We start from the raw sequence: 16062 nt of genomic DNA on the forward strand, positions 1-16062 counted from the left end.
AACGGAATTTTTCTTAATGTTAAAAGTATAATCTTTACAGTTCATTTATTAGAAATACACCTCTTGTTTACGCGTTGTATGTTTACACTAAATGCTCTGTAAATTCTGCATAAGTTTTGTAATTTTACGTGTGCATTATCGAGACTCCTATGCAATCTTACTTTACTATCGTGTGCATTCTATTTGTTAACGATTTAGATTGGAATCGTTCGGATACTTTCGTGAGCTAGTATATAAATTAAAATTCTATTCTTTTTTCCAACGGATGATCGTCTAAAAAATTTTATAACTCCCAGTATTTTGCATTCCCCAGGGGTGGTAGAAGGCGAACCGCGAAAAGTTAAGGTTTAATCAAAATTCGTGTCACGATTCTTCGAGAGCGCCTTGCGTTTCCGTGCAAAAATGGTGGCGTTCATCAAAAACCTCGTTCCGTTGGTCGGCTTCTCGTTTGACACGCGCCGGTGTATCGAGCCAGAACGCGTCCCCCGTCTGCATTCCTTTTCGTCCCTATTCGGGCTTCTTTGTTCCCCGGTGGAAACGATCGCCAAAGTCGACGCGGACAACACAGACGCGCCGGGCTAAAGGACTCCTCGATTTGAATTTCTCGCGTTCGTCGTCGAACGTCGCCTCCCTACCCATCGTTTCTTGCTCGTCCGAGGAGCAGACCGCGCTGTGTGCACGTCCGGGAAGCGTTTGAACTTGGACAAACGGCGGATCACAAAGGGCGAGCGTGCTACAGAGGCAGCCGCACCAGAAGGAGAGTTTGAGAAGTGTTCGCGCAACTTGGATCCCGCCCGGTGTACAAAGGAAGCCTTCGGCTTAAGCACGACGACAAAGGTCAGAAACAACGATAGGAATCTTGGAGGAAATTAATTTAGCATCATCGTCGTAATTAGTTTACCGGTTGCCCCGGCGAGCGTCCCCCGCGACACGATAATGGCCCAACTTGAACAACTGTTATTAGTTCTCTGGTTTCCGTTTACTTTGGAATTTTTTACCAGTTTTCGCAGACCCCCATCATCCCCCAAGCTCACTCGTAAGACTTGTTTTTGTTCTTTATATCTCGAATTATTAGTGTTTGTCGCTCGAAACTACCCCGTCTGCTCTGTAATTTTGTGTAGGGAGTTTGGAAAGAATAAATTGTAGCGTTAAGATATTTAGTAAATTAGAGTTTTATTCAGAAGAAAAAATTTTTAAGTGTCGATGTTGAAGCTCGTTATTAATTTTGTGGTTTACTTTGAAATTTTTCACCAGTTTTTGCATACCTCGATCATCCCCCAAGTTCACTCGCGAAACTTATTTTTGTTCTTGGTATCTCGAAATATTGTACGAGTGCCCCATCTGCACTATAATTTTGTGTACGGAGTTTTAGAACAGTAAGTTTCAGCGTTAGGATATTTAATAAATCAAAAATGGCTGATCAAATTTTATTCAGGGGAAAAATTTTCGTGCGTAGGCATTTTTTAGTGGCCGACGAAGCTCGTTAAAACGTAGATAAAATCTAGAATCGCGTTTGCAAAGACTCTGTGTGAACCTACTTCTCACAGTCTACGGTCTCGGGCAATATAATTCTTTTTCGTTCGCCTCAAATTTCAATTTGCCGGCTCTTCTGGGGCTCGCACGTCCCGCGACGGGGCAGGACTGACCCCAGGATCTAATTATTACCACTCACGTCCGCGTTTTCAGCTAACGCGTCCGACGGAAATTGCCGTGGCCACGCCTCATTGGCCGTCGTTCGAAAAATCCCTGTGGCCGAGCGCCCGGAAACGCCGGTATTGCGGCGTCCGGTCCGAGCGTACGTGAGCTGCAAACGACGCGTCGCGGAGGATGTAACCCACCCTTCGTACGTCCTTCGGGAAAATAGCGGGAAAGTGTCTGAGGGTCGCACAACAGTCGCTCTGCAACCCCCGAGGAGCGAGGGAGGCGAGCACGTTAATTGGCGTTCATCTGGAAAAGATTTACCAGCGTTGGTATGCCTGGAACGAACGCGCGAAACAGCCAGCCGTCTGTACAAAATTGCTATCTCTTCAAAATTCGAACAACATACCAAATCATTTCTAGTAATTTAAATTCAATATAATATAAATTAAATAAACATGGTAAACAATTATTTCTGTTCGCGGAAGTACGAGAGTACTGATACCGTTTGTCAATAATTACAAAAGCTGTGTTTTAAAAATGGTAAAAACGTCACCGACGACCTGTTACCGAGAGCGATTAAAATAATGGCCGAAGTAACTTCCGGAAGAATCGTATCCGGGTAAGTCTCATCAAAAATTTCGGTTCGCCAATCTCCATTCTCTCGACGAGCAACGAAGTAAGGGGGGGGTTGGTTAATTGGCGTTCATCTGGAAAAGGTTTACCAACGCGGGGAGGGATGATCGCGCGAAACGGCCAAGGGGACCGAGGGGGTTAGCTAATTATCCCGCGGGAAAAATTCCTCGAGAGCGGAGAGAACGACGACCTGCAGGTACCGGGCGTCGGCAGGCAGCATCTCCATAACTCCTGAACGGGATTGTTAATTGGATTTTTTTTCCCCTCCGACTCGCGTCGTTTCATTATAACGTGCCCCTCCTCCCTGTCCCCGTCCCGTCGCCCTCGATCCTTCTCTTTCCTCTCTTTTCGCCCTTTATACGCTTAACCTTTCGCCCTCGGTCTCCTTGGGAATTGTTTTGCCCTATTTGTTTAGCCGTTCTCTCGCCCCGGTGTCTTCTCTCGCTCATTTTTCATTGGTCCGCTTCCTCCCTCGGTTCTCTTGACCCATTTGTACGCGTCCTTCTTCCTTTTTTCCCATTCTTTTTTTTTTTTCTCCTTTAAAGTCCCGGTTCCACTTGATGGTGGTTTTCCCCGACTATTTCCTTTTAACAGCTGCTCCTTTTCGCTCGTTTTATTTATCCTCCAGCCGCCGTTCGACGTCCCTGCTTTCTCCTCGAGCTTCCTGCGCTTTTATTTCCCAGTGTCTCGGGCGTACCGCGGCTTCCTGGGGCGTCGTTATTCCCTCTTCTCGTTCGGGAGTGTCGCGCGGAACCGTTAAGCGGGACGCGATGGCGACGTTCCTACCGGAAACTCCTCTCGGAGAACCCCGAAGGATATCGACTACGCGCCCGTGAAACTTTTACTGCCGTTTCTCACCTGCCTAGACGCGTTCCATTCCGTTTCAATCGCAGTCAAACCTCGCCACGCGTCTCGTAAATAATTTCGTTTAATAGAAGGAACGTTTTCGACTTTTTCGTACGTATATGTTTTAACAAAAGCAGAACTCTTATGCATCCAACAGAACATCCAAATTAAATAAAGTATGTAACAAATAAGGAATGAAATTACATAAATCGTAAAACACGTTTTCTATCGACGAATCGTGTCTACAGAAATGAATATATCGTTGCTTATTAATTGAAACCACCTTTTATAATTAATTCCTCACGCGGTAGATTGAATCGTCGCTCACGGTTATTTATCTCGCGAATCGAGGAAGTCGTCGAAACACGCATTAACGAGCCGCGAATTATTTACCTAATAATTCGAAGGGTGATTTAAAGCATCGGGGAAAATGTTACAACGCTTGTAACGACGTTTCCGTCGCTTATCGCGAATGAAATCTCCCGTCGTTTGTGACGAAATTTTAATATCCAAACGAACCGGTTTTATAATTCCATTCGCGAAGTCCGTAAATAACGCGTCCGTTTTTAATGGTCGTCTAAAAAATAACACGTCAACATCGTCATTTGAAATTTTATTCCCGCTGCTCAGCGGTTCGGTCAAAAATAATCGACGAATAATGTCGTTTGTTCCAGAAACGGTCAGCTGCTTTGTTTACGATTTTCAACGGATGCGAAATCACGGGACGATAAGTAAATATGATTGTTGTTTTCTGTTTGCAATTGCTATCGGAAAAATTGAACGACTCGCACGGCTGCTCGTGAACACTGCTTTTATCGAAACACGATGCGTGTGCATATCGAAAAAAATGGAGGGAAATAAAATAATCCACCCTATTTCGACGCAAATTCGGTGATCCACAGATTTTAAAAGAATTGAGCGCGATTATCGATCGTCGTTTCGATTTTGTTTGGTTTTGAGAGGCTCGTGAATAAAGAAAATATATGAACAATTGTTAGGTAAATTATTTATTAATTCTGGTAGAGTTAATATAGAATTAATACTATTAATCTGGTCACTGGAGAAATATTCAGGGAAGAATACCGACTTTGATTAAATTAAGACAATCTTGAGTCGAGATCTTCTGAAATGAATTTCGATACGAAAAAATTATGTTTCCCCTCGAATGAACTATTGATTTGAAATAATAACGAGTTAAGGAGAATATCTTAAAGCTTTACGAATCTCGTCTGACTATATATTGATTCCTTCTACTGAATCTAAGAATCACCATAACCACGTACGAATTTAATTTGTCCACTATGTATCATTAAATTCTGAAACATCGTTAACCATGGAAAAGCAGTCAAGCAACAATAATTAAAATACTGAATCTGTGTTCGTTGAGCATTAACGCGAAAAATCAGTAGTACGTGAACATATATGGTCAGACATTTAGCGTAGGAACTTTGGATGTTCGTGTCGAATATTTTCTAATATTACAGTCGTGGAACGAGTGCATTTTAGTCGAGAAAATAATTGTGATTTCTTATTGTCCATACCTTATAGTTTATTATACCGTGTGTCGTTTTTTAAACCATCAGATAAAAAATATTAATAAGTGTACAGAGTATCATGGACTTTTGAAGCAACAACTTTCTTCCTAACCGTAAACATATTTCCATAAATCAGTCTCCTCCTACTCAATGCCCCACCGATCCCATTCAATTTTTGTTCAATGCACAGCAGTCAATAGAAGCAGAAAACTTTCCGTGAAAACATGGGTATCCATTAACAGACACTATTAATAGTTTGCTATTCGCGCGCGACGCGGTTCGCGTTCCTCTCTAGAATATCCCGGGCAAGTCTCGTTTGCGAATAGAATTTTGTGAAATACATTTGAACCGAGCACAGAAAATAATTGGTCGTACGAGGTAATGCAATATTCAAACGAAACTTTATTTCTTAACGTGCCATTGAATTTGATTCGTTTCGAGAGAAAATTCTAAAATAGGAAAGAAAGTAAGCGATTTTATCATTATATTTTGCCAAGTTTATAAGTTTGGCTTCGTATGTTTCTCATTATATTGTTCTTATGTTCGATTTTGCTGGCAATTAAAAAATTTACTGTAATCGAAAACCTGAAATTCCTTAAACTATATTTGCATTGTAAAAATTTGTTTCTCATCAACGATCGTTTATTTTATCGAAGTAGTAGGTCCACATAGAACGTGATGGCGTAGTCGCGATTCGTACGATATTTGCACGTAATTTGGTCGTCGCGAGCGTTGAAAAATCGCATCGTACGCAATCGTAGTCGCGACCTTTTGTGAATTCTTTTCGGGTAAATTGTACCAGCGAGGAGAAGCCGTTAAAAACTTCAACCGCAGAGATGCACCGACCAGATAAAACATACGCGGCCCCGCGGGAACCGCTCGGTACGTGCGCGGCATTGTCCGTCGCTTTCCTGCTGGCATAGTTTTCATCTTGATATATTTTCTCATTCTGTGTCATTGCGTGCCGCCCGCAAGAACGCTTAGAAACCGCGACTGTACGCTATCCGTGGCCTTGGAGGGCCCGATAGCGGTCTAGCAACATTTTTACCAACCATTTCGAAATCCCAGATTGCATCCGAATGGACCAGTTTGCGTAAATAGCAGGGTACAGTTTAAATTTCATACGAATGGCGGAAAGTATGTTTACGAAATTAACTGGACACCAATACCTTGATTTTTCAAATAACAAAATACACGAAAGTCTTGCAGAAAAAATGAATAAAAAAATATCAACTCTGTTTCAAGAGGTAGCAGACACTTTCACGGGAGTTTTTATAAGAGAAGTGTTATTTATTGAGGTGTTATCGTGGGAAACGCGAATCTGGTCTAGTAGATTCCGGTAACGCGAGATGGAATAGTCTAGTATGGAAACTCTCGGTTAACTCACCTATCACCGTTAAATTGACTTTGGAGTTGCGCGTCTGGCCGATCTGAAAATCGACGCGACACCTGTAGATGCCGGCGTCTTCCTCCTTTATGTGCTCGACGACGAGCTCGGCTGGCTGCTTGTCCGACACGAAGTACGCCCGGTTCGAAAACACCGAGTCGTCCGACCATCGTTCTGCGATACCGAAGTCTCGACCCCTCACATCGACGCTGGAAATAGACACGCATGACGCAATTAGCACCGCTAATTTAACACGATCAATGTAATTTTTAACATTCAACAGTCACAACAGTCTTTTAATAGTCATTGAGAGTGCTTTCTACTAGTGCTTTTAGAAGCAGCAAAGCTTCCTCCTTGAAATGATCTTTTATTTATGTCGATTCGACTTTTCATTTTCGAGATATCGTCGTGTAAAGGAAAGTGTACCTTTTTAAATTTTACTCTCACGTGCATCGTGCCGACCTACCTCTAAATCGTGAGTGAGTGACGGTAGTACTTCCAAGAATCTACTATTTACTGTTTACATCCGAGCACGTGCGCGGTCAATGACCTCGCGACGTAAACAGTGAAAAGTAAACAAACACTTCGAACCCTCATATCTCCGGAACTAATCACGCTATCAACTCGAATGAACACTCATTTTGGAGACTATCATAATTAACGCTGTTTTCTATGTTTATTTTGACACAAATTTTGACGTTAATAACTTTTTCAGTTGAATGAATTCGTGTTAAATAATTCTCCTGTCTTTTCCGATCGCTTAAGATTTGTTCCAAGACCACGTCTCGTACTTCTTACGCGAAATTACTCTCACGCGAGGGTCCCTGTTTTTCAATTCTCCGGCGCGACGGACTGGTTTAAAAAGCGGTGCCGAATTTTATCATAATTATTTTAATTAACGCCACCGACGTCGTTCCCGCGAGCGACCAGAAGCGTTTCCCGAGTGCAGCGGTGAATAAATTAAAGTCCCGAGGGAATACGAATGAATCAGGGGGAGGATGGGGTGGTTTAAATGCGAACGTCGGCCAGTTCGCTTGAAGATTCTCGCTAGTTTCGTTGGCAGCACGGACGAGCCTCTCGGCGTGAAAGAAGCCTGTATATGAAAAGCGTTTAAAATGCCAGCGAGGCTGTGAGCACCGGAATAAAAATGAATCCGCGAACACTGCTCGCGTCAAAAATACGAGTTCCTTCAACAGAAGAACCGGAATTATGTTTTTCCCATCTATCTCAGACGTTTTCAGACACGGCTTAACACCTAATCGCGTTTCATCTTCAAAAGGAAATCAAATAACAGTCCGACCGTGGAATCTTTTCGGTGAGTGTTTATTACGGGGAGCGTTTTATCGAAATTAGCTTCGCATCAGAGACGAGCAATATTCTTTATCTGGATACGTATTTCCTGCAACGAGCAAAGGATAAACAACTCTTTGCTCGTCGTTTATCGAATAAAACTTAAAATTTTAATCGTCGAATTAAATAAATACTATTTTGCGATTATTAATCCGATATGTCTTCCATGAAAGAACGACAAGGAAAAATAAAGGGATCCCTTCAGGACAAGTTTTATCAGTGAAGCGTGTCTTATCGTCTCTTATCGTTCAACATCGATTTTCCTCCAAAACGAAGTTCCATAAGAGAAAATTCTATTCCGTGTTTCGATTTATTGTACACGTAGGTACACTTTATTTTTGGTTGTACCTGTCGTGTCATCTGTATGTCAAGATGACACGGGGCTATGAACGTTCGCGTTATGTTCGTTGGTATTTTCAAAGATCTTTTCGCCTCTCGATTCAATTACTCGACTGTGACTTAATTAACTTCATTAAAAATTTATATGTAACAAGTATTAATCGAGTCAAAACATGTGTTTCAATCAAATTTCATTTGCGAATAATTTATTTTATAAAGCGAATTATGTATTGTGTATATTTCCAATTGTTTCCGCTCTAGTTCCTTAATATTTGCAAGTTTGATGCAACAAAGCCGCATTATTATCGTTGTTTGTCGAAGGAGACAAGGAACTGCGGTCGAAAACGCAATTATTTTAACCGCGAACACGGGCACGAAGTAAAATCCATAGCGGCATCGAAATTATCGTAGTCGTCGTTAATTTTCCAGGGTTCAAAATAGGTCACTAATCTCGAATCGCGTCGACAGTCTGTTTGCCAGGGCCGTCGTTGACCGATAGAGAAACGATCGTCGACAGTTCGCGCGTGCACACAGACGAGACGTGCGCCCGCGCACAAATTGATTTGCATCTCACCTGTAAACTGATGTACCGAGATCCTCGCGATACCAGAGCACAAGATGCACCGAGTCCCCTTCGTGGGTGGTTGATATGTCGCAGGGAAGATACGTGGCTTCTCCGACCAGCGCCACGATGTGCGATATAGGTACTGGAACACAGTAACACATGGCCGTGTGAGATTAGGTGCCCCCAAGTACCGTATGGCGTTATCCTGTAACGCTAGTTAATGTTTCATTGGTAACAGGTTGAAGGCTAACTAGACTCTTTCTTACAATGATAATTGTTCACGCAAATAGACAAACAATCCGATATTCTAGCATTTCTTAATTAATATCTCGTACGAAAATTAGTAGACGTCGATTATCACGCATTTAACACTTTCATTGCCATATATGGGTGACAGATTTACCATTATGATACTAGGAAAATTAATTCACAAGTTAAGACTTTGAGGGAAATAAATTTGGATGGAGTTCGTGAATGTTAACAAGGTTACGAAAGTAACAAATTTTGGGTTACGTAGCTTACAGTGGTTTAAAATCAAAATTTTACTTTTGCTAAATTATTGTAAGAGTTTAAAGATTCGTTAAAATCCGCCTGAAACGCTGCAACACGCGCTGCACCGGTGCATTGGGAGAAAGCCAAGGGTACAGCAACGGTGGCCAAGTCCACTGTCGCCAGGGGTCAGTCACCTCGGAGGAACTACAGAGAAATTCGCGACACTCGTTGAGATTTATTTAATGGACGTTTTAATTGATTCTACGTTGAACGATAAACGATGTTTATTGTGCAAATCTTAAAATTATCTCGAAAACGAAGCACAGTTCATAATGGTTCATAAATGAACGAATCAGGGACCAGACCCATAGGGTCACTGAGAATCGAAAGCAAGAAGTCTCGTTTGTTTGAAAATTTGTTTGATTCAGTCAACCTTGGGAGCTGCAATCACCCACGCCAGTCAATAAAAATGATTAAAAAATTCATTTTGTATTCCCAAAGGATAGTTAAGTAAACTGCTGAAATTACAGCGTTAGATGTAACGTTTACTTAAAGAAAATTAATGAAGATTACACGAAACTGACCGCTTAGACCCACTTAGATATTTTAGAATTAATTATTAAATCATCGATTGCGGGTGACGTGGTGTTTGGTTGTCTCGAAAATTCGCTGGAGGCTCGATGAGAACGGAAAGAGAAATATTTAACCGATCTCGCGAGCACGGTGGGTTTTGTTTCGCCCCCCCCCTCGAGGCTGTAAAACGGTCCTCTCGAGTCGTCCTCGAGCGACCCAGATGCGAGCGTACCGAGGTTAAAGACGAACGAACGGAAAAGGGAATCGCTGGCAGTCGAAGGGACAATGCCGGGCGCGTCCCTGACGCCGAAAACATCTTTCTTCCGCGCGCCGTTATCTGGCGAATAAATGGATATTGTGCGCTCGAGCGACGCGAGTACAAGCCGGAGAACAAAGGCTCATTGTCGGCCATCGCTAGGCCGAATAGACGTTTGCAGGCTGTTTGTTACTCAAATGGTTTTAAACGCGTCGCGATGCTCCGGGGCCAATTTTCTGATTAACTGGGACGTTGCCTCCCCCCTCGGGGGACCACAGGTTTAGTTATGGTCGTTATCTCGAGACTACGCTATCGGCTTTGCGACAAGATTTCATCGATTTGCGTTTTAAGTTCTTTCCCCGGGAGTTCGTCGACCGTTCAACGTCCGTTTCAAAACTGGACAGTACAGAATTGTGAGTATAATAACGATAAGTTGGAAACAAATCCATAATCTTGGCTTTGGGATTTGAAAAATGTCCGGAAAGGAAGGAATAATCTAACGAATAGAGCTCCTCTCGAAGCTCGTTAAAATTTATTTTATTTTGCAAGGATTCTACGGCCTCGTGTACACTTCAAGTGGATCTAATGTCGCGATTAAGTAGATCGGTATACAATCAACGGGTACATTCGTGTTCATAATAGGACCATTATGTAGCGTAAGTCGATAATTAGCGACACGATACGCTATAATGTCGAGATTAAGTAGTACAGATTCGTATCTGTGTAACGAGTCCTTGCATTATCCAGTTAAGTGACATAAGACAGTAATTACTATCACGACACGTTCGTATCCTCCGTAATTGGATGAAGTAGAATAGATCAATATTTAGCACGGCCATTAAATTCCAAGAGTTTGGTTACGTATCGTTTCGCGACGCGGCTCCGAGACTCCGAGGCCCGATATTAAATATTTGTAGTTAATCTTTAATATTAATCTCGTTTCGCGACACAGTGGTACGAGGCAATATTAAGTCAGACGACAGACGTCTGCGCGAGCGACTAATTGCAAGTAGCGCGGGTCAATAATTCAGCTTCTACGTATACACCGACTGCAATTTCGAAATTAGGTATTACGAATCAACATTTATTCTATGCATTATTCACGGTTGTCAGAGTCGAGGGCAAACTTTGCGCAGTATACGTGACGGTTCACCCCCAAACGGATCCAATAATTTTCTTTGCCTCCGCGATACAACGAAATTGAGCTACAACGTTCAACTTGGACACCTGTTAAACAAATATTTTCTGTTGAATTTGAATTTTGAGCACTGAAGGGTAAAAAAAAGTATTTTTTCTTTTGTTCCATTCTCTTTTGATTCAGTTTCTCTTGGAACTATCAGGGGTTAATAGTAACAACATTAACGCTGTTTCCACTTATGAAAAAAACATTCTCCCAAAGTCCGAAAAGTGAATCGAGGAAAATTAACACGTCTTTCATTAAAGAGCTAAAACAATTAATTCTCAAGACCAGATGTCAAAGAAAATAAAATGAAGTCCAATAACAAATTATCGTTACTCTGGCTTCCAAGTTGTCCGAAAACAAAGTTTCGTTTGACGATTCGATTTGGTCTGGCAGCGAGCGCGTTAACGGCGAAGCTCCGTGACGATGAGTGATCTTTAAAAGAAAAAAATCCGCAGGAAACGCGCGGCGTAGCCAATAAACTTCTCGAATGGCTGGATCCCTCGTCGGGAATCTCTTCTCGCGAAATTAGATGATCCGACCCCCGTGTCTTACGTGCTTCCCGCGAGTACAGGTGTTCGGGCGCAATTCCAGCCGGGGTAAAAGGAAATTCGAAACATTCGCCGCGGAAATTGGCGCCCGTTCCCTTCCCCCGGGCGTCCTCGCGACGCCGTCGACCTTATTTCTCGTCGATTTCTCAGACGACGACGACGACGACGACGACGGTGCACCGCTGCTCCTTTTCCTATCCGTGGCGATCAACCACCCCCGGGGATTCGTCCGGGGGACGCGTCATATCGGGAATATCGGGAAAGAGACGGCATTATCGGACCGACGTCTATCATCTCCGCGATTTTTGTCGGATTTCAGCGCGTAGGAAAATGAATGGGGACTCGCGCGGAGGAGAGGAACGAGCGGACTCTCCATTCGAATTCGTTCTTCCCGTCACCGAATGAAATATGATCGCGGGTACGTCGTTGCTTTATTGATATTCGAACTTGTTCCGAGGTATTTTCATCGACGCGTGCTTGGCACGTTTTTTATTCCACGGGATAGAAGGAGCACGGAATTATTAAGTTCTCTCAAAATTTTCTCTTCCCCCTTCCTCTTTATTTCTTTTGTCTATTTTTAAACCTCGTTTTGCCTATTGCGCGAGTGCATATAGTTGGGGTTCGTTAGACCCTACGAGAGTGTTTTAGGGTTAATTTCAGAAGCACCTCAAACATTCTTCCGTCCAACTGGGTTAGACCAAGGCCTTTTGATCCTAGTCCGGCGAATTCTCGTCTAAACCAGAGCTCCAAGCAAGCGTTGAAATCACTCAATTATTATTCGCCCACTTTCATCAAACTTCAATACTCGAACATAGTAAGAAAATATATTAGAACCTATATTTTCTTTCGTGTCTGATATACAAGTTTAATCAAAATAAGAATTTCGTATCTGATTTTTTTTATATTTAGTTTTTTTTTTGTCGAATACGGTATTTTACTGTACTTGACCTTAAACTCATGTTCCAATTAATTTTCGTTGGCATTCTACATAATTATATAACAAAGAATTAATTACTAACCTGTAAATCAAATTTATATACGATTAACGCAATCCTTATTTGCCATTAATATATCGAATATGCTTTTAACGTGCGAAAATAATTTTCAAGATTTAAAAACTGTTGAATTAAAAGCATATCTCCGTACGTAGGATTAGAATTTGAAATGGCCTCTTCGCTGTTACCATGAAAAGAACGACCAACAAATACGCGGACTGTGGAACTCTGTAGACCAAAATGCAAACTTTAGACGCAACCGTGCAAACATGTAGCACTCAACGAAAAAACGAGAGACGCTTCATAAAGATCAGCCGCGTAATAATCGCGGGGGTGGCCCGTGAAAAGGCAGACGCACTTACAAAATTACGTGCTTTAATTAATTTTAAGTGCACCTTCCTCGACACTATTTCACGTTTCAGGTTAAACGTCGCGTCCTGCTTCGTCAGTAGCGGTTTTTCTTTTTTATAATCTGCTTGCCGGTGGCTTCAATTCAGAAGAAACGGCGACTCGTTTCGATGAATTATAATTACAAGCTGAGACGACGGTTAAACGAATGGCACGACGAACGAATGAATCGCTTCTGTAAACGTTTAAATCGTCGTTGATGTTTCACCTCGAAACTGTGACGCATCTCTTTTTCCATAAAAGTTGGTACTTCGTTTTAAAATAAACCAAAAATGCGGAATAAAAATTTTTCATGCGAGGCTCCCTCTCGGGGAAAGTTCGATTCAGATTTAACATTTTATTTTTTATTATATAGTCTTCGTTTAGTACGAACAATTTTGAAAAATTCCAAACTCGGTTATTTTTATCAACGAGCAATTAATTCCAGATTCGAACGAATTTTCAGTGACAGTTTTTAGGATATTTCGGGAACTCCGATTTCGTAGAACTGGTAAAATAATTCGACAATGGCTACTACGTAATTATTAGTATCCCCGTTGAATTGCAGATTTGCAGCGCAAAGTTCTTCGCGCAAAATCTCATTAAAATATCTCACGGTGTATCAGGAGACCTTTTTGAAATCGTCAAATGATTCTCTGGCGTATGAATCGCAACCAGAGGTACGGGGAACTCTCCATGCAAAATAATTCCATCGCGACAGCCGCGCACAAACGATCAGCTTCCACCCGTAATACAATCCTCTCAGCGTCCTGAAACTCGCGTTTGCGTATTGCCGTGTGTTTCTCTTTCCAGTACCGGCGCAAACAATCCGAATTAATCTTTTTAGAAGTACGCTTGGAAGGGAACGAATTTCGATACTGGCACTTTTACGTCGCGACAAAGGTTCGAATCTTGCATAAACGTTTCCCGAGAAATCTTTACGCGGTGCAGTTGGAACAAAGAGAAAAAACATTAATGTATCGTGCATTCGCGCGAAATGGAACACCGGTTAACGATGGAACAGAATTTTTTGTCAGACACGGGTTATTCATTCCGGTTAACACTGCGATTTGTGCAGTTACGTAGGGTTGTACTAATGCGAATAATGATTTAAAGTCTGTTTTAGAATTTTTGGAGCCTTCATAATTTTTTAAGAATTGAGAGTTTCGATAGAAAAGATTTTCACCTCGATTTTTCAGAACGACTTCATTAATTAATGTATCGGGAATTTTGTAATGTTCCATGTCCAAGAATAATTATACTTTATTTTCAACGAAGGTCCGTTACAGAAGGTATCCTAACGATTACAATAGTTCTTGAGAAAGACTGCACGCAATAAAAAAAGTCAGTGGAACTCGTAGTCGTAAACCGTCTAGACCCTTGGAGGAATTTATAACCGTGTTAAATTTCTCCGTCCCTTTATCACCGACCGACCCTTGTTACCTTTAGGTCTGAAATCGAGTTATCGATCACGATTGGCCATTTCCAATTCTGTCCACTCGTTCGACCATGAAACATGGACTCGAACGTGACATGTTTATGACATGTAGTAAACTGCAGACAATATTACGGGACCATTTTTCTGCAATGTTTAGCAGCGCAAATGCACGACACGTCGAATCAAGATTCTATTCGCCAAACTCCGGTGGAGAGTCAATGCTCGAAAATATTTCCATCGCTTGTTGTATGCAATTTTTCCTCTTTCGTTGTTCGAACAAGATATTGTGTCAGAAAGTCACGATGTAAATATTGGTAGAGATTGAAAGATCAAGTCACTAGTAAAACTCCCACTCACATAGCTATTTATGTACATTATTTCCCCAAAAGACTAGTTTAGGAGTAAAATAAGCATTTTATACACACGTATCTAGAAATCTCCAAAAAGTAAAAAAAAATGTCAGTTGCGATAATTTTATTTTAAGCCTATGGTCTCAATAGTTTATTTCAAATACAAGCAACAAATAGATAGTTTTTCTCGCCCCTAAAGTATCCTCGATTTTAAACCAAACTCTGTCGAGAAATCAGAGTCCAAATCATTCGCCCAGCAATTTCTACCCCATAATCCAAACCACTTCCACCGTAAGCAGTGCTGCAACCCTCTTCAAGGAATACCCGAGGAACACCTCGAATTGCGAATAATTCCCTCCCGAGGGTTTGAAATTTTCCGTCGTCCAGGGTCGACGAGAGGTCAAAATCAGCCGTGATCGTTCGAACCCCGGCCAGGTAGCGGTACGTCGCGGCTGAGATCCTCTTTTCCCGCCAATTCAGCATGTCTGAAATACCACGTCCGGCGAGGTGGCGGAAAATTCGAGCGCTCGGTCGAGCCAGACCGTCGTGGGATCTATTTTCCTCCAGGGAGCCACAGTTTTCCGCATGGAGGGGTGTCACGACGTAATTCTCCGTGGCGTTTCAACCCCTCCCGAGCACCGACGGTTCGCGACGCGAAAGCCTCGGTGACGTTTCACGGCGTATCAACTCCGCGCGTGCATTATATCGCGGGTACGGTGCACGCGTCGCACGGCGTCATGCTGTTTGTCATATCACGGGAAACGTGTACGTAAACGGCTGTCGTGCGGCAGCCAGGAGCACACCGCGCCGTTTCGAATCGATATTATCGCCGGGAAGAGGGACGAAGACAAAGACAGGAGGCCCCCGGACCCGGACGTACCGATTTTATCGGGACGAATCGGATGCTGGAACGGTGATTAACGGGACTCGCCTACGGCCGCCCCCTCCAAACGCGATCTTGACCCCGCGCGAAACATACACTACCACTCGCGAGCATTTGTCCATCGGCGACAGAGGCGTTTGTCATTTCAACGAGCCACGAACCCTGCTGGACAAACAACCCCTCGTGGAAAAACGAAACAGCCGTGTTGGTTTAAATATTATTCTTTTATTTTTATACACCGTAGAATCTCGTTCGTTTTTGGTATCTAACGAATTAACTTTCCGGGAGCATCGGTGACCTCCATTTTTTAAATCCAGTTATTAAATGGTTGAATTATTTTTATAGAGGATGTTCGGCCACCCCTGGGGAACATTTTGATGGGGGATTCTAGAGGCCAAAATAAGACGAAAATCAAGAATATCAATTTCTCGATTGAGGCTTCGTTAAACAGTTATTAAAAAATTAAATTAAAAAATTTCAAATCGTTCTGAAAAAATTATTTTCCGCTGCTGGGGTCTGTTACAATCATTTTTGGTGAATAGACATACCCCCGAAATCCTACGCACTTCCGAGAAAAAAATTCCTCACCGAAAATGTAATGTCTGACCATACGTACGCCTATTCCCCTTAAATTTTTCGCCAAAAAAAAAATTTCAAATCG

The 16062-nt window shown here is 42.4% G+C and overlaps 1 protein-coding gene across 4 annotated transcripts in view; it reads right to left on the reverse strand.

Annotated features, from left to right (window-relative positions):
• The window catches only part of LOC143349696 (neural cell adhesion molecule 2), a 297113-nt gene that overhangs the window by 72427 nt on the left and 208624 nt on the right, over window positions 1-16062 (reverse strand). For all 4 annotated transcript variants that reach the window (XM_076781125.1, XM_076781124.1, XM_076781123.1 and 1 more), the window contains exons 2-3: window positions 8306-8438; window positions 6043-6251 (exon numbers count right to left, since the gene is read on the reverse strand). In XM_076781125.1, coding sequence (XP_076637240.1) covers window positions 6043-6251; window positions 8306-8438 — 342 coding nt within the window. The remainder of the gene's footprint in view (window positions 1-6042; window positions 6252-8305; window positions 8439-16062) is intronic.

This window comes from Colletes latitarsis, chromosome 14, assembly GCF_051014445.1.
Source record: "Colletes latitarsis isolate SP2378_abdomen chromosome 14, iyColLati1, whole genome shotgun sequence".
NCBI lineage: Eukaryota > Metazoa > Arthropoda > Insecta > Hymenoptera > Colletidae > Colletes > Colletes latitarsis.